Source organism: Anabrus simplex, chromosome 14 (assembly GCF_040414725.1).
Source record: "Anabrus simplex isolate iqAnaSimp1 chromosome 14, ASM4041472v1, whole genome shotgun sequence".
Classification (NCBI taxonomy): domain Eukaryota; kingdom Metazoa; phylum Arthropoda; class Insecta; order Orthoptera; family Tettigoniidae; genus Anabrus; species Anabrus simplex.
Window position 1 is genome coordinate 59,306,234 of NC_090278.1, and position 19,600 is coordinate 59,325,833.

General features: G+C 39.4%; 1 protein-coding gene across 1 annotated transcript in view; it reads right to left on the reverse strand.

The window, feature by feature from the left end:
• LOC136885337 (uncharacterized) overlaps positions 1-19,600 on the reverse strand; it is a 157,869-nt gene that overhangs the window by 104,277 nt on the left and 33,992 nt on the right. The window contains exons 5-7 of the mRNA XM_068230284.1: positions 13,982-14,113; positions 8,443-8,596; positions 287-504 (exon numbers count right to left, since the gene is read on the reverse strand). Coding sequence (XP_068086385.1) covers positions 287-504; positions 8,443-8,596; positions 13,982-14,113 — 504 coding nt within the window. The remainder of the gene's footprint in view (positions 1-286; positions 505-8,442; positions 8,597-13,981; positions 14,114-19,600) is intronic.

The window sequence follows — 19,600 nt, forward strand, 5'->3', positions numbered from 1 at the left end:
GTTCCACCCAGCTTTCACTCTGAGACAGCAAGGTCAGTCTGAAAACAGAGCAATGTAAGAATACACAGATCATAACGAACTCCTCTGAATGAGTCACCGATAAGAGTCAGTTCGTTTACGAACAACCCGTCACTAACTGGACGGCCATGTAGTGAGTGTAGTCACTTTCTCGACCATACTGCTTAGGTCTGATGACCAAGACTATAAGTATCCATTTACTACGTCTGATAAGGTCCTGGGGGAAAGAGAAGGCAGGCAGAAAGTGAGAAATGGATTCTGTACTCACCACTTCAGAGGAGAACTTCTTGCGACAGATATGACAGCGAAATGGATTTTCTGCGCTGCTAGCAGCAAGTCTGAAATGTCCCATTAGATGGCGAGCGTATGCTATCACACTGGTCTCTACGGCTCCACACTCTCGGCAACGCCATTTGTCCGTCACGTACTGGGCCCCAAGTTTAGTCGGAGGCAATCGCTCCGCCACACGCTGTGTCAGCTGCTGATCTAGGTAAATGTAAAAACAGATACCTTAGCAAGTTCAACATGGGCATGTCCAAATAAAAAGTTTGTATAATATAGTCTGGTCCAAAAAAATATCCTCGCACTTTATTGGAGACATATGTTTTCTTATCCATGATCTGGAAATGCTAAATACCTCTGTATTTCCATTCACACATAAATTAAAATAATGAAGAAAATTTCTGCCACTGACAGAAACAAACACAGCCGTCCAAAAATTTACCCAACTTGTATCCCTTCACATTCCTCTTACAGGACAACAACTGTTAATAAGCTATTTACAAACAGATTTAGGGACACCTGGTGGACAACTGTGGTACCTACAGATCATTCCACCTCCTCGTGGACACTCATAATTCGTCGTCATTAAGAAATATGATCATGTAATTTATATTGTATTATGAAAGAAAGAACAAGGATGAGGTATGCTTTTGCCAGTGAGTTATTGAAATAACAACTCAAAATTATTTAGTTTATTTTCTGGGTTGAACAATGTTGTCTGTACATCACATACAGTTTGCTGACGTTTCAAATACATTGCAGTATTCTTTGTCAAGGCGACTGAAGTACCCCTACTCGGTCCGAGGTAGTCAGTCTCTATTTCATAAATACATTCACAGGGAGGAAGCACAATGGCAGGAACAGTCAAAAGTTTGTTTCCTTCCTTCATTTTCCTTCTGAGTTGCTCTGGTAAATGCAACGCACAATCCGTTACACTGTGAATCGCCGGCAGCTTATCACTGTGTGTGTTTTAATATTCTTGTACTGTACAGCAGTTGTTACTGAATATTTTGATGCTGTAGTGTGCAGCAATACATCATGCCTTGACTTGTACTGAAACAGAAATTTGCTGTGATTTTTATCTTTGTCTGGTTTTATTATTTACTGTTGTTTCTTATGCGCATTTTATTTTTAGCCCTTTTTTACCACTTTTCTCTCATGAGCATTTCAATTCTACCATTATTTTTGCGGGGCGGTACGCAGTAGTACCCGCTGTTGCCTGGGCAAATTTATTAGATGCAATTAATTGCATCCCCCATCCCCAAGTCTATAAAAATGTCTATTTCTGTACCCAGATTTCAAAAAAATAATTTGAAGCTTCGTTTCTTCACCCTTTCATTTTGAACTTAATTACTGAGCTTCACAGATATACCTGCAGCCATTTTGCCGTGATGATGTAACAGAGCCGTTCGACATGGCAACCCCGTTGTCATAAGAGCAATACTGTTTTCTTAACATGGAATGATCTATAGTGCACTCATTGCTAGATGGACAGTTTGAATCTGTCCATTAATTTTTGAAGCTAGAATGATTCTACATTATTTTGCAAATGTTCCTGGTATAAACTGAACAGAAATAAATAGTCAGCAGCAAAAACTATTAGCAATATATCTGTAAATCATGGAAATAAATCTCTGGTATGTAGCACCAAGTATAAACATTAAACTGTAAACAAATTTGATAATAAATGGAATGATATATTTGTACCTACACTTTTTTTTTAGACCAGACTGTATAATGATAAACAGTAACCAGGAAACTGGAACTGTAAAATGATAAATAATAATTTCGTGTAGCTATTTCTAGCCGAGTGCAGCCCTTGTAAGGCAGACCCTCCGATGAGGGTGGGTGTCATCTGCCATGTGTAGGTAACTGCGTGTTATTGTGGTGGAGGATAGTGTTGTGTGTGGTGTGTGAGTTGCAGGGATGTTGGGGACAGAAAAAACACCCAGCCCCCGATCCAATGGAATTAACCAATGAAGGTTAAAATCCCCGACCCGGCCGGAATCGAACCCGGGACCCTCTGAACCGAAGGCCAGTACGCTGACCATTCAGCCGAGTTGGACACTGTAAAATGATGATGGTGATGGTGATGGTGATGATGATGTATATTGAACCGAATTGTACATAAAATAATTTTTACATATGAAAATACGGTGTTGCAATGAGAACTGTCTCACCATGTTAACACATTGAGGACCGGCCCCTGAGATCTCAGTAGTACTGCGGCGAACGGTTGTTGACGAGCCCTGGAGATCTCCGCTTTTACGCATGGGCATCATTTGTAGCTTCTTGTGCTATCTGTTGGCTATAATTTTAACTACTTTCAATCATGTCATGGAGTAGAGGGATCGTAGATTTTAGTGTCTATATATTTTTATTGTATACACATGGGTGTTCTTACACACCGAGGATCACGGTACAAGATTGCCCATGGCAACGTGCCTATGTGATGACAAAATATTTCAACATTTATATGCAGATTTATTATCTGATGGGCCGCGCGGGTGATGAGCCATGAAAATTCTCATAGTTTCCCAGCTTACAGTAGGTGACAGGCTAAGAGAATTCTCGCATTTATGCACCCTGTATTTCCTTGATTATCGAGGTTATGAGTTCTAAACGGTATAGTCATGGAATATAAATTATCGCTGCATCTTTCTTTCTTTGAGCTTTCATGTATTTAACAAAATAATGTCAGATATATAGAGCTATTCCCTGGAGCTCCAGTGCAGATGTCAACATGGTGTGGCATATTCAGTTGCCGAGGGCTACTGATGATTGTGATTAATTATGTACAGACCGGTTATAATAGGTACCGAGTGACAGTGAATTAGATATTTCTAATGATTGACAGTTAACACTAAATGGGGAGTAGCCGTAAAGAGAAATCCTTGCATACTTGTACAGATTACAGAGAAACGTAGTGAGTACACGTTCCAAGTCTGAGGTCGATATCTTGAAAACATTTCGAGTTACAGTAGTTTGAGTGCAGCAGTGCAATTTCTTTCTAGGAGGCTTGAACTACCAATAGAAATGGTCCGTTATTGGACATTATAAATCTTGAAAACATTTCGAGTTACAGTAGTTTGAGTGCAGCAGTACAATTTCTTTCTAGGAGGCTTGAACAACCAATATAAGTAGTCCGTTATTGGACATTATAAATTTTCCCGCTAACTCATTCCCGGTTGCCAGCGTTTCGCCCCCGTGTACTAAGTTGGGCTCATCAGTTGGTAAATAGCACACCCACTAAGACGCATGGCTAGTGCATACCGTGGAGGCCACTGCGTAGGCTACTTGGAGCTACTGGCAGTGCCAATGCACTATGAGAGTCTTTGTCTCATTACCAAAAATTGATGCCTGCCTGGCCATTAGATGATATAGATGTTGATTCCCATAGGGAAACTGAAATATTTGTCCCGAATGAGTAAATTTATAATACCAATAAATAGTCCGTTATTGGACATTATAAATTTTCCAGCTAACTCATTCCTGGTTGCCAGCGTTTTGCCCCAGTGTACTAAGTTGGTCTCATCAGTTGGTAAATAGAACACCCACCAAAATGTATGGCTAGTGCATACCATGGAGGCCACTGCGTAGGCTACTTGGAGCCACCGGCAGTGCCAATGCACTATGAGAGACGATGGTTCATTACCAAAAATTGATGCCTGCCTGGCCTGGGGTGGGGATCAACATTTATATCAGGCTTGAACTATTAGGTCTACATGGGGTAGCAGCCTCCGTTCGGGGCCCGTCGTCAATGTGTTAACAGCTGAGATTCAGAATGGCTACTGATGCTAGGTCGAACATGTGCACGTTCCTTACAAGGTCAAGAACTATGTGCGCGCCACCCGTACAGCTACTTAAATCTTGGGGAGTAGAAACGCCACTGGACGGTCTGGGTTTATAAGAAAGATCCTGTACTTCTATGGTATGTTTGTGAACATGATACTCAGCATAATTCCTAAAAATCAATGCAGTCTTTTCACAATTACATCAGTCCACTTTTGTACTCAGCCTGAGAGAGGAATTCCTAGATAATTATTTTCCACAATACAAGTTTTGCACCTTCCTGCAGACGGTGGTTGTAATTATTCTTAATCACTTACAATTATTCTTTCCCCCTTGATTATATTTTCAGGAAGGAAGTCGTCATAAACTTATTCATGTGTAAGGGGAAAAATCAGAATCCTCAATTAACATCATTCGTCAAAATTTCAAACACTTTCTCACTATTTAGTACTACTCCAGCATGACTGTGAGCAGCCATGTTCGTCAGCTAGCAGTTGATTCCCAAAAGCCATAGACATTCACATACAAAAGCTAAGTTTACAGAACTTTCTGTGAGGATATGAACAAGTGCAAGCCTCAGTAACGTAGCCAATAGATAGTAGATAATGTACGTTTTTGAATCACTGGTCAAAGTATGACACTCGAAAGTTCGACATGCAATATATTGCGTTGTAACTTCTGTGGCACTTCCACTGAGACACAGTATATTGCACTGTGTTAATATTTGCACAAGAAAAATAACAATGATCAGTGTGTTTTTTTGGTTCCCACCATATCACTGGGATGGCAAATGGCACTGACATTTTTTGTTTTGTACCCAGTACCCTATGCCTGTTTAACAAGGTTTACATACAACATGTGGTGACCCCCTTTATCTTGATCACCGAGAGGATCGCCTAAGTACAATTGGTACAATTTTTGAAGCTGTGAAGTGATTGCATGCCATTATGATTTCAGAGTGAAGGAACTTTACAAGTTGCTGGGATGATTTAGAGAATTGCAGGCCATGATAAATGATTTAATCTGCAACAGAATAAACCCTATTAGTAACGGTACCTATTTCACTAGAATTTATCAAAATAAATTACAGTATTACTCTGCTTTTATATTCTCCCATTTTACGTTTTCCTGTTGTTTACAAAAAATTTTGCTGGTGTCCTCAGATTCCCTATGCTTGCTGTATTAAAATCCTCAAATTTACGTTTAAGAGGGGAAATATGAATATCAGGGGAACCTACGCAAACCGCACGACAATTCTAACGAATCTACAAATTTATGCAAAACACACGACAATTCTGACCCAACAAATTCATTTTTTAATATATTATTAACAGAGAAAGAAAATGTATAGCGTGTTAGATAATTCTATAGCCATTCTACTGTAAAAAAGATATAAACAGATGAAAATAATATACTGCATTACACAATATTTTAACTACCTGCTGGTACCCTTCTCGTGGTCAGTGGATGAACAGTGTTGCATCAACAGTTAATTTACACTGGACCTTATTTGAGGTAAGTATACTCTATAAATTAATAATGCATTTGTGTAACATTTAAGTCCTTTTCCAGAACGTTTTTACATATATAAGTTGTTTCCCACGATTTACACTTTTCCCCCATTATTCTTTGGATCTCTTGAAAAGTGTAAAGGAGGGGTAATACTGTACTTTGCTCGCATTAAACAAGGGATATAGGAAAAACTGCATGCACTAGTATAAGATACAGAGCCACTTGCTTTATTAATTCGACGTTAATTACACAGCACCACACAATGTTTACTTCACTATCACACAAGATTCCCTATTACAGTGGAACCTCGATTATCCGTTCCCGGAAAATACGTTTTCCTGGAATATGCGTTCAAATTACGTGGTCCCGCGAGCATCGTAACTAAATCACGTTGTAAAAGTCCCACATTATCCGTTCCTCGAAGAAACGATTTCCCCGATCAACCGTCCAGAAATTCCAGTCCCATCAACGCTAAATCCTCGATCAATCGTTTTTTAATAAACTGTATCTCACAAAAGGACGGCTATGGCATATTTATGGATCTTGGCGTTAACGCCCCGTCACTGCGATAATTAAAGCAAGTACTGTACCGGTACTGGAAAAGCGATCGGCGGTGAACTTGCATAAGGGACCATCTTAGCATCGCATTCGGGTGGTATTGTTTAGAGAATCTCGGAAAATCATAAAGCAGAGAGTGGCGACAACAATTGCAAGGAGACACGGCGCATTTTGACAGCTCTGCTTGAAGACGGAACGAGTTTCGTCAAATGTTCGCACTTATAAAACGTCCATATTACGTCCAGGGTTAAATGTTTATATTTTTACTTTTTTTCGATCGTACTGCCGAAAAGGTTTTTGGCACTTTGCTCAGGGCACTGCAGAGTAACTGGGCTTTCAGGCAGGAATCGAAACTGCTTCTTAACACAAATTCAGTATTTTTGATATTATCGTACATGATTATGTTAGCAAGACCAAAACACATGTTGCACCTAAATGTAATTTAAAAAAAGAAAGCCATGGGAAGTCTTGGAATTGCCTATTACTGTTTAGGTCCTAATGCAAGACTAGAATTTTACGTTTTCGTGTTAAAATACCAAAAACCGCAGTCGTTTTATTTGCGCACGTTACATTTTATATGGTTGGTATAATTTCAAACTCGTACTGACATGTGCAGCGAGCGCGCTTTCCAGATGACCTCAAGGTCACGAATAACCGTAATTTCTGAAGTTTTGATATTTCTTTTATCTTTCCAATTTGATTGGATTTGTGACGCGCAGAATTGAATATAATGCATTCAAGAACTTTTAAGAATCTATACTTATATTCGAAACCATGTTTTCGAGTTCAACATAACCTTTAAAAGTCGACGTAGGCCTAATTTGCGCAGTACGAGATTTCCGGAAACTGACTACAAACAGTATACCGGAGACCAAATTACAATGAAAGATTAAGAAATGAACGGATTTCGCATTCATTTTGGGTGCTTTCGTATCTAATGTGCTTTATTTTATTAGATGAGAGAATTAAAAACTACTTGTGGTCGATTGTCGTTTGGCTTGGCGTTACCGGTATTAGATTTTTCGAAGAGTTTGGCTAGCCTAATCAAAGTCGCTGAACTGAAAGAAGTTTTCACGGGAAACTGACGAAGATTCCCCTGTAAAACTGAATATAAAGTATCGAGATTTTGAACTCGCGTACCGGTAATTAATGCGGTTTCGTGGTCTAACATGCCCGCTTCTCATCCAGATGCCCGGGTTCGATTGCGACCAGGTCAGGCAATTTTACCTGGATATAAGTCTGGTTCCAGGCCCACTCAGCCTACGTGATTACCTTTAATTGTGGAGCTATCTAATGGTGAGATGGCGATCCCGATCTACAGCGCTAGGAATATCGGCCGAGAGGATTCGTCGCACTGACCATGCGCACCTCGTAATCTGGAGTCCTTCGGGCTGAGCAGCGGTCGTTTGGCAGGCAAAGTCCCACTGGGGCTGTAGTTTGGTTTGGTTTAGGAGTTTTGTAAGATTATAATTATACATATTTCATTTTTGTGATGTTTAGCCAAACTGTTGATGGTTTTCATCCATTCCCGGATTTTCCGTTTTCCCGTATTGTACGTTTTATTTTCATGGTCCCTCGAAAAACGGAGAATCGAGGTTCCACTGTACTAGTAAAACAAATGTGTTGCATTCAATATACAATGACTGAGAGAGATGATTCCATGTGGATGAAAAGAATGGGATAAGCTTTATCTAATGACAAAAAGTTGTGCATCAACAAATATACTATGAAAAAGAAATATCAGTGCTGCAAATGTTGTGCAGGTAAGTCTAACATTCAGCCGCATGAAAATAAACAAAGAGGAAATTAAGAATAAACAGAAAAACTATATGCCGAAAGGACAAAGTGAAACCAGATCTGAAATCAGTTCATCGATCTCTACCTCACAGTATAATTACTTCTTTAGGTGAAAATTAATTGTTGACCAGTGTCGCTGTTGTTATTTATTTATGCCCACACTGGAGCACTTAAATCAAACCATATACATGTAAGTCTTCAAAGAATTAAGTAGGGATTTAGTTTTTGTCATCTTCCTCCTCTCCCCAAAACTTTTCATTTCTTCTGACCTGCCTGCCCTTTCTTCATAGGATATGACATATTGTTTTTGTTGCAAAGTTTTTTTTTTAAGTCTTATATGTTTGATCTTCAGAATCTTTTTCCTTTTCTCTATTATTATTATTATTATTATTATTATTATTATTATTATTATTATTATTATTATTACTACTACCTAAAGTTTTAAAGTAATTTACATAAAGTAGTGATAAAGGTAGAGCTCACCAACTAAGAGAATCTTGCTGCTACAGTAGCTCCCAGTTTGAGCCTTGTTGTATTTTCTCTTAGATTTCACTTGTTTCCCTTCTTTATATTCTTCCTCTTCCTGGTCTTCCACATCCAGAGGATCCACAGGTGACTCAGGACTGGGTTCCAGTGTCTGCAGATAAAACATTACATGTATGGAATCATTAAAGTATAAATAGCTGAACAAAGACGATAGGCAAAACCATTTCTTTTCAATACTAAAATATTATGAAGAGAGATAAAAACAATTGTGCAATTGGATTGGTGGAGAACATATTTCTTTTAAAGAAAATGAGGTAATTGGTTACTTCCAGGTGCACGATTCAAATTGATGAACTTGTCATATTTGCTATGACAGAGAGCCAGCTGCTGCCTGTTGCTATGCGTCAGAGGAGGGGAGGGAAGAGAGTGAAAGTGGAAACTGGGAGACAGAGGTAATGCGCAACACACCACACATCCTCAACAGAATCCACGGGTCACTACTACACCACTGTAAACTGCGCATCGAAGGAGCATACTGAACATCTACTGTAATCAAACCACTGGGCTTATTGTTTCCTTCGTTCAGTATTTCATCCCATTTACATTGTGAGTGAAGGAATACACAATCATGGGGCGGCAGAGTTGCATCTTCGAGGATGTTAAATAATAAGGAACGTTACTACGACCAACATACGAGAGGATAAACAATCTGGTGCATTCCTTGACTGACAAAGTGTCTTAATTACAGTGTGTTCTTGTACTGTGTGTGCTGTTATGGCTGTTTAATAAACGAACTGTGGATAGTGCCTCTAACAGACAAGGACAATCGGAAACTTGTGCTATCTCTGGACCTATCACACATCCCACTTTCCCTTCCTCCCCTTCTCTTCCCTGAAGCACATAAGCGGCTTTTGCTCGGGCATAGCAAATATGGCGAGTTTGTCAATTTGAATCATGCACCCGGAAATAACAAAGTAAAGTCATTTTCTTGAAAAGAAAATATTTTCTCCGCCAGTCCGACTGCATCGCTCTTAACACAAAGAACATCCCTGACTTTTTTTGCCGGTATAGTTCTGATACCTCCAGTATAGTCAGTGTGGAACGAAGGAGCTACAGAAAGAGATGAGAGCAAATATGAAAACAAAAAATTTTTTTTAAAAAAAGTTTTCATTTCTGTTGCTCCTTCCCATAATGACCAGTAATTAAAATTTCCTCAACTTATTCCAGGTATTTCTGGGAGTTGCTGGAACCATCATTCTGGGTTTTAGCCAGGGTTTTAAGGACACCTTTCTGGACACCATTTTATTTTTCAGGAGAAAATTCCAATTCGCTTTTGACCGGGAATCAAACCTTGGCCATCCTGGTGGAAAGCTAAGCCACTCGGCTAATCATGCCCCCGCCCCCTCCCCTCCAGCGCCGCCGACCTACTAATGTATTTATCCTATTATGTGATCCTTTCCCAGTCAGCCCAATTGTGTAGAGAAAGTGGGACTGCTTCTTGCTTCTTACGCGGAGACCCCAGGTTCAACTGCTGGTCAGTCCAAGGATTTTAATTCTGGGCTGAGGGTTGGAATGTGTCGAACTGAGGAGCTAGCTGATACCAAAGGCAGCGGACCAGGCTACATGAAAGCAGCTGACAATGTCAACACAGTGACCATGTGGCACTCCATTATCTGCAGGACATAAGGCTTGGAATGCCAAGGCCCTTTATGGGCTGTCTGCGAAGGGTTTGTTTTGCCTGTGATCCTTTTCATGTTCTTATCTCTCTCATCGACTGTAACTCGATCCGAGTATATATATAACTTCTTCCTGCATACATTGACCAGTTCAACACAGTTTATGGATGTGACCGCATAAGGGGTGACCCACTGGCTGCAGCCTCCCAGCCGGCTGAGAGTGTGACTACCGATGTTTAGCCCGCATTTTCTAGTGCCTTCCCCATTCAAGTGGGCAGCGGTGATCCTAAATAGGCCTGCCCAAACACAGATGCAGAACCGAATTCCTGAGCAGTCACGGGGTCTCAGAAAGACGACCATCACACATCTGCTGCCAGCGCTCGACTAAGTGGTATGTTATACCAATATGAATGGTCCGTTATTGGACATTATAAATTTTCCGGCTAACTCATTCCTGGTTGCCAGCGTTTCGCCCTCGTGTGCTAGGCTGGGCTCATCAGTTGGTACCTAGCACACCTACCAAGACGCTGGCTAGTGCATACCATGGAGGCCACTGCATAGGCTAATTGTAGCCACCGGCAGTGCCAATGCACTATGAGAGACTTTGTCTCATTATCAAAAATTGATGCCTGCTTGGCCATCAGATGATATAGATGTTGATTCCCATAGGGAATCTGAAATATTTGTTCCGCACACGAGGGCGAAATGCTGGCAACCAGGAATGAGTTAGCCGGAAAATTTATAATGTCCAATAACGGACCATTTATATTGGTATTATAAATTTACTCATTCGGAACAAATATTTCAGACAAACTGGAGCAAATATTCATTTATAGGAAGGGGAGTTAGGGATTGGAATAACTTACCAAGGGAGATGTTCAATAAATTTCCAATTTCTTTGAAATCATTTAGGAAAAGGCTAGGAAAACAACAGATAGGGAATCTGCCACCTGGGCAACTGCCCTAAATGCAGATAAGTATTGATTGAATGTGCAGGTCCGAACCAGAAGCTTCCAGTTTCACCCGAAAACCTGTCTCCACCATCCTTACCCCATCGCAGGAAAAAGTGCCACAAGCGGGATTTTGTTTAAGGTGGATCGCAGCTTGCAAGGAAGTTACCCACACACTATGATCTCGGAACTATACCCTGCGGCACAAATGATATACGACATGCAGGCTCTAGTACCACGATTGCAATGGACTGCCGCAGACTCGAAATACTATTGTGTTGCGCCTTCACAACCAGTCCGTCTGGCATGACCTCATCTGCCTCCACGATCAATGAGAACCACAAAAAAGAGGTTCCTCGGTCCGTTTTGCCATTGGGCCAAAGACACAGATGATGGGTTCCAGTGTCATTTCCTACACTGAAGGGACCATCACCCCACTCAAGGGGGCTCATTCGCCCGAAGCCGTTGGCCCCTATGGGGGTTCGAGTTATTTAGCATCGCTTGACACACTCTACATATAACTTAATTTGTCACTTATTCATTCCTTTCCATTACTTGTATTGATTCATCATCCTCCTCCTCCTTTCTCCTTATCAAGCTCCAGCTGGGTCTGGTATTTATGGCACTTTTGCACCTTCCTCTCTCCTTCCACCATGCCTCTTCCATCATTTTATCCAAGTCCAGGCTTCTTCTTCTTCTTCTTCTTGCACTCCTCTTTATTGAATTGATCCACCATGTTCTAGGTCGCCCTCTCACTCTCTTTCCTTCCAACCTCATCTCCACCAGGCGAGTTGCCCATGCGGTCAGGGGCACGCAGCTGTGAGCTTGCATCCGGGAGATAGTGGGTTCGAACTCCACCGTCGACAGCCCTGAATATGGTTTCCCGTGGTTTCCCATTTTCATACCAGGTAAATGCTGGGGCTATACCTTAATTAAGGCCACAGCCACTTCCTTCCCACTCCTAGGCCTTTCCTATCCCATCGTCGCCATAAGACCTATCTGTGTTGGTGCGACGTAAAGCAGATTGTAAAATTCATCTCCATCAACTGTTTTGGTATTCTTTCTTCCTCTCTCCTCTTTACATGTCCAAACCATCTTACAGTAGTTTACTCCTGTCAATTTTCTCATTTAAGTTTTCTATTCTGACTTCCTTTCTCACATCTTTGTTTCTCAATCTGGCTTTCCTTGCCTTTTCTTATCATACTTCCTAGGTATTTCATTTCACTAGCTTGAATTCTACTCTGCTCCCTAATTGTGATTGTCCAGGTCTCAGCAGCATAGATCAATATGGGTGCACAGTACATTTTGTACATTATCACTTTACACTTCCTTATTCCAAACAAGGTTTCTTACACTCTGGTAGAATGCATTGCTCTGATGCACCCTCTTGTTAATCTCCAACCTTGTATTCTGCATTCATTCACTCCCTAGGTATTTGAAAATGTTAACAATTTCAAGGCTTTGACCACCAATTTTCACAACGCTTTCCCATTGTCTTTCTCCTCTTGATATCACGAAACATGTCATACTATTTAAATTAAGTAAATTCTTTTTCAGGTTTAACTTTTAAAGGGCGGAACTTAATATATTAAATCCTGTAACAGGTCGCCTGAAAGCAGAAGTTAATATATTAATTAAGGTCAGAGAATCAGCGTTACTGACGCACATAGTACTAAAAACACTCAACAGATGGAAGTAAACGACTCTTTTAGGTCTCGCTGAAAGGAGAATCCTCAAATACAGTTGCGTTATCTCCCTGCTACATATTTACAAGCTGTGAGAGGCTATGATGTTCAGTCAAGCATGCGTTGCGAGTTTTGAGACAGGTGCCTTACGATTTATAGTGCTATTTTTGACGTGTTTAGTAAGAAGAGAGTCACCAGTTATTCTTGATTTCCCTAATTTGTGCCTGACATTTTTCTTTAAGTATCAAGAAATGTCATTTCTTCACACTGGAAGATAGATCTGGAAGATAGGATAGATGGCTTCCTGTTTCGCATTTTTTTAACTCGTGTCCTCGTCCCAAGGTGGTACAGCTCTTTTCAGGCACACCCCCCAATGGAGGTGAGCTGCATGTACCACTTCAACCACATGCCAGCCCTCCCGCCAATCTTAAATTTCTGGAAGTACCGGGAATCGAACCCGGGCCCTCAAGGACGGCAGCTAATAACACTAAACGTTACGCCACAGAGGCGGACCTGTTTGGCATTGATCAGACACTTAATTTCTTCATTATCATCATCAAACCAATCTTGTCTTTTTTTCCCTCACAAAACCAAGTGTTTCTCAGCCGACTCCGTAATGACCTTCTGCAGCGTAGCCCACTATTTTTTTTTGTACCAACATTCTTGACATAACTCACCAGGAAACAGTAATTCGGAGAAACAAACAGAAACAATAGGCAACACCTCCAACTAGGAGATGAAGAATCAAAGATTGATCATCTCCACACTGTATGACATAAGGGCTTTGATTGGCATAATCACTAATAACTTATTTGTGAAATGACTCTTATGCCTTTTATGTGCTAACGTGCTGCCGCAAAAAAATTCAATAATATCTTATGCAACTCTGCAATGGAGTACATCCAATATTTAAGGTATGAAAATACGCAATTTTATAGCTAGGGTTGATAATTCTGGATGAGTTTTAATAAAACCCTATTTTTGGTCTGCGTATAGACATAAAACACTTCCTCCTGCGAAGGGTTATCTGTTGTTAAAGGTTTCCTTTTTCAGGTATTTTGTAAAAATGTTTTTATAAGGTTATAAATTAGTTTCATCAGACTGAAGAACCCAACAGTCACAGGTTAACTAAGTAAAAAGTGAAAAGAAAATGGCTCTCACTTTAACAACAACAACAACTGACCAATTAACCAACAAAAAACCATGATTAACAGCAAATACTTACATCATCAGCACAAAGTTCCACTGAGAAAGGCATGCTCCCCATTTTGACAGCATAGTATGGAGCATACCAAACTCTGAGCTCCTCATCAGGTTGGATGTCTTTCATCACACAGTAGTAAATGTCTTGGTTCATCTGCAACACAATCATTAACACAATGTGAAGAAAAGGAATACTCGAGCAAATACCAGCAGGATACAATATTTTCTGGATGATAGCTTTCATTTACTGCACCATGCAAGACCAAACCAAACATCAATAACATCATACATAGCAGAAGGCTCCAGTGGATCAGTCATGTAGAACAGATGAGTGACAATAGAGAAGTGAAGAGAATACGGGCGGGAAGACTGGAGACAAGGAGCCCTCTTGAACAACACAATTTTTATTTTAAAAATTACTGTATTTGAATCATTATGGTTTATTTTTATTTGTATTGACTTACAGCAATAACAACACTGAAAAAAATCACTGGTAATGTTGTATGTCTGCCTTGTCAATACTTATCAAAAGCTATTTAAACCTTATTAATTAAAAGGTAAGTTTCGAGAACCAGAGACCAACAAATCCACCAAATTATCTGCGGACTTGGAACAAAAACATACTAACAATATACTATCAAATAAGTTACAAATTAACCCTCCCGTGGGCGTGCGGCCGCACTCAGTGCGGCAAATTCGTTTTGTTTTCATTTAGCTGATGAACGTAGTTATTTCCCCCCCTTGGGAGCCAAGGTATGCTATGTTCATTATATGACCACTAGGCTTCAACTCAGTTTAATGTCTATCTGCCTCTTATCAGTCACATATGAAGCTGAAGGTACCATGACGCCGCACTGAGTGAAGCTCGCGCCACTCCCGTAACAGTTTCTTTCGCACTTGTTGTAGGACGTGTTCGCTCCGTGTGGGCTTGTTTTATAGTTTGTGCAGCTCGTCCACTGTGATTATAAGTATTATTAGCATAACTCTTCTCGCTCTAAAGTTCCAGTATTATTTTTCACATCGGCAAATATGTTTCAGATCAATTTTTTACCGTAAATATAGGATTCCTTTTGATTTGTTCACAAATTGTTTCTTGATCTAAACAGATGTTCAAAAGATGACTTATCTATTTCTTTTGAAAGGGCTGAAAGATTGGCAACCATGGAGAACATTCTCCTTCTAAAGATTTCCGAAGATGATCCAGATCTTCAACCAGAATTCCGCGAGGACGAAGACAGAGGCGAGGCTGGTAATCACGGACGCATAGTTGTAGCGGAGGAAGAAGAGGCTAATGTTACAGACCAGTCAGTGGATTCGGGAGCAGGAGAACCTGACAACGACGGTGATGATTTAAGATTTTATTTGGAAAAGACTTAAGACACAATCTGGTGTAGGAAACCAGTTATTGAAACAGGCCAAACTAGGTCGAAAAATACAATAAAAACTTCTCTCGGTCCAAAACAAGTTGCAAGGGATACTAGAACTGAACTTGATGCGTTTCTATAATTCCTTGATTTTGATATCATTTGACAATATCGTTTCATGAACTAATATTTTTATTGACAAATATTGCTCTCTACCACTGAAAATTTGTGTGAGAGAGACTGCAATGATGAAACAAAGAAATAAAATGAAATGGCAGGTGGAGGAATATAGGTGTGCGCAGTTAATATTTAAGCCCTTATAACATTGTTTTCCGTAACTATGTTTGTAACTTTAATAGATATTTTGGTAGAAGGGAACATGATGAATATTTATATATTGTTAAAATAATATACAGTGATAATGATTTATTCTGACACACAACTTAACAAAAGTTTATGTATGCGAACACTTGAAATAAAGTCAAAGAAATATTAATGTTTATTTATTCCACCTATTCAATACATAAAATGATTTTAATTAAGAATTAAAATCTGTGAATAAAATTATAGGGACATGTTTCACCCTTTATTTAAGGGCATCTTCAGCCTTAATCTCAATCTGAAAGATAAAAAATCAGGATCTTGATTGTTCTTAATAGTAGTTGAGTTTAAATAAAATTAAATTACAAATGAATGTGAGGATGATGTAGGAAATATGCTTCAAAAGGTGAGCGAGATGGTTGACAGTAGTTAAGATATTCTTAAAAATAAAGTCTTAATAAAGTCTTACAAACAAATAGTCATAATTTATACACTTTCTTGAATGTCCTTGTCTAAAAATGTGGTAACAAGTTGCATATTGGTAGTTCTATAAGAACACAATTGCTACGTTGAATCTTGTAAAGCGGCGCCCTGTGTTGGTTGAGGGCGTTAGAGAAAAGTTTGTATCCTAAACAATTCAAACGTCAGAATAATGATGAAGAATGTTGCTGATTACTCCAAGTGGAATTTAAATACATTTTAAAGCTAGTAATGAGACGTTTCTGCCGCTCACTCAAATTATGCTGTAGGGGCGAGAGAAATGCTTGATACTTTAAGTGGGGTTTATAATAAAATGTAAAGTGGTTAGAATGTTGTAAATCTCATGTGAAGAGATAAATCTGTAATCTTCTTAAAGCACGAGTGAAGAAGAATGCTTAATGGTAAGCAGCTGTGTTAAATATTAGCTGGAAGGAGCGACTGTAGCTTCTTGTATAGAGTCGAAAGGGAAATTTGGTTTGAAGTCTCTTTATTAATGTTAAATTGGTTAACGTAAAGTTGAAATGGAGAGAAAATGTTGTGTGTACAATTCAATAGGACCAAAATATGAGAATTATGACATGTAATGCGAACACTTAGACGACATATGCGGGTAAGTGTGCGCAGACTGTAGTCTAAGTGTGCGCATTTTCACGCAGTCACAATAAATTATAACAACTTTTTAACAATGATCACAAACAAATCCTCCATGTCCTTCATATGACGTGTACAACTAATGCCACCATTCACCACATTCACTGCATTGTACCCAATCATCATCTTCACAAGATTCTTGACACCCAGGATAGATGTAGATATCCGGAGATTGTTCACCTCTGGATGTGCTACGGCCAAATGTTAGCTTTCGTGAAGTTGAGCGTTTTGGATAGGCCCCTTCATATTGTTTATCATTTTTTGAAATTTTAGACATTTGAGAATTTCTTTTTGCAAACTGTTTTCCAGTTCTTGTTTTCATCCTTTCTCGTTTCTTCCTTTCTTCCTGTTCCTTAACATTTTAATTCTCCACAAGACTATTCTTATAAGGAGACGATGTTAAAATTTCAGCTTTCTGACCATTCCTTTTCCTTTTGTTGTTATTTTCACACTTAGGTAGGTGGTGAATGTTTTTGATTGGTATTTGAGGTAAGGCAATGGGGCTGACGACTTGAATTACTTTATTACTTTGTGACTTCTGGTTTTTTTTCTTGGTTGTTTGTTACTACTTCCTCTCCTTGTTGTTTATCTCCATCTTCATCCTGCTGATCACTGCTTACTGACTGATCAAGTTGTTCAACAATTGGCAAGTCTATCCTGGATACTTCAGAAGGCAAGAAATCATCTTCAGTGATCACATGAGGATTATATGGATGAATTCCTGTGTCTCAAAAAGCAGCTACAGCTTATCCAGCTTTTGCCATTCTCTCAAAGGCCATGCGAAATAGACCAGACACTTCCATTTGTGTCACAGCTCTCCCTGGATTACTGCACTCCATTTTTCTACTTCTCGAGTATAGAATTTCTTCAAAAGGGCAAATATTACTTTATCTAATGGCTGCAGCATATGACTAGCATGGGGTGGCAAAGTCAGTAGGACAATACTGTTTTGTCGGCAGAATTCTACTGCAGAAAGCGAGCAGTGCGAAACGTGACTGTCCAGGATTAATAAAACTGGATCATCCACAGTCGGCTTGACATGTTCGGCAAAGTGTTGCAGCCAACTACGAAAAGCTCGGTATTCATGTAACCAGATTCACTCACGAGTCCAAGAGTTCCTGTGGAAGCATTATTGTAGAGCTCTGGCTTAGTACGTTTACGGGGGGGAAATCTAAGCTCGTGGTATGAAATGTCCTGTTGGATTCACACAACAATTCAGGGTTATGAACTTCATATTGTTGGTCCGTATTGAACTGAGATAACATATAAAATGCACAGTAGAGTTCTCCACCTATTCAAATGCACAGTAGAGTTCTCCACCTATTCAATACTAAGTTGTATTTACAGTATTTACACTATCAGCTAAACTACACACACCACCGCGCGAGGTCCAATTTGTTTTCCACTATGAACTGAGAATTCCACCAATTAATATCACCACGCCCAGTGTCTACTTTCTTCTCAACAAGAATTCAAAAATTTCACATTCTGCACAACAATCAACCATGCAGCCCATCAACACGGCTTGGTTGCTCAATACATCAACTGCCAAATTATCCGCTTAAGCTGATACATTGTTTAGTTGACTCTTCTTCCAGAGAGTATCAACCACACATTCTGTTACTCAGACATTGTACATACCTGTATATTTTTATATATGTGTCAGTTTACTTTGTGTTCATTCTTATTGCCATAGCACCCGTTATGTATCACCAGGACCTACTGAATTCCGTGAGTCTTTAAATTTTAACAACACAGAGCACCTTATTTGTATTTTTGTTCCAGGATTCTTAGCATGTATAATGTACTCACCTACATCACACGTAATATTTCATTTTCATTTGCAACATTTCAACCACACTTCATACTGTAAAATTATATTTTTCATAAGAATCTTACTTCTAGAAAAACATGTTTTAAGATTTCGCATTTATTTTGTGTATGTTTTAATATGGCTGATGATGACCCCGAGCAGGGTTGAAACTAGTCCCATATAATTTAAATACTACTTAGTATTGAATAGGTGGTAAACTATACTGTGTATTATTTATATGTTATTCACACAACAAACAACAGTCACTATTTGACCTCTCTCCGCAGATTTTATTTTCTTCACTGATCTCTTCTCCTTTGTAGCAACAACTTTGCAAGTCATGTCAGGAACAGTCGACATGGCAGTCTCGTCCATGCTGAACAATCTGTGAGAAGGATATTTGTACTTCTCTAAGCATTCCATAAGGTTCTGAAAATACCTGTCAACTTGCACCTTATTGAAACCTATTGCACATCCTAAGCTTCACTGTTCAGGCGTTCTTAAAGAAAGACCCGAATCCGCAAGAAATCGATACACCCAGTCTTTGCCGGCAACTTTTAGCTCATTATTAAACCGATGCTGCAATCCATTCTGCACAGCAAACTCATAAGCCACTTTCATTAATGTCTTGCGAGTCATTCCATAAAATCTGGCTTCCAGATCTTGAACATGCTTCTTCAGCTGCGCTTTCATATCTTCACTGAACACCTTGCTGTGCCTTCCCACTGAATTAGCTATGGTGCCCTGAAATTTAAAAAAATGTATAATCAATTTTAATACAATTTTTTATATTTTAATTAACATTAAACTCTACATTTACAAAATAAATGAACTGTTTCTGCTCACCTATTTAAGTCCTTTTCTAAGCGGTTCTTCACTACATCTTATTTTGTTGGTTAAGTTTATTAACAGCTATCGAGCTCGGTCTGTAATATTTTAATGAAGTAAGATAAGCCCCTGAGTTGTCCAGAATAACAGCACCCGTTTGCCTTAAATACTGCGAAGAATGCTG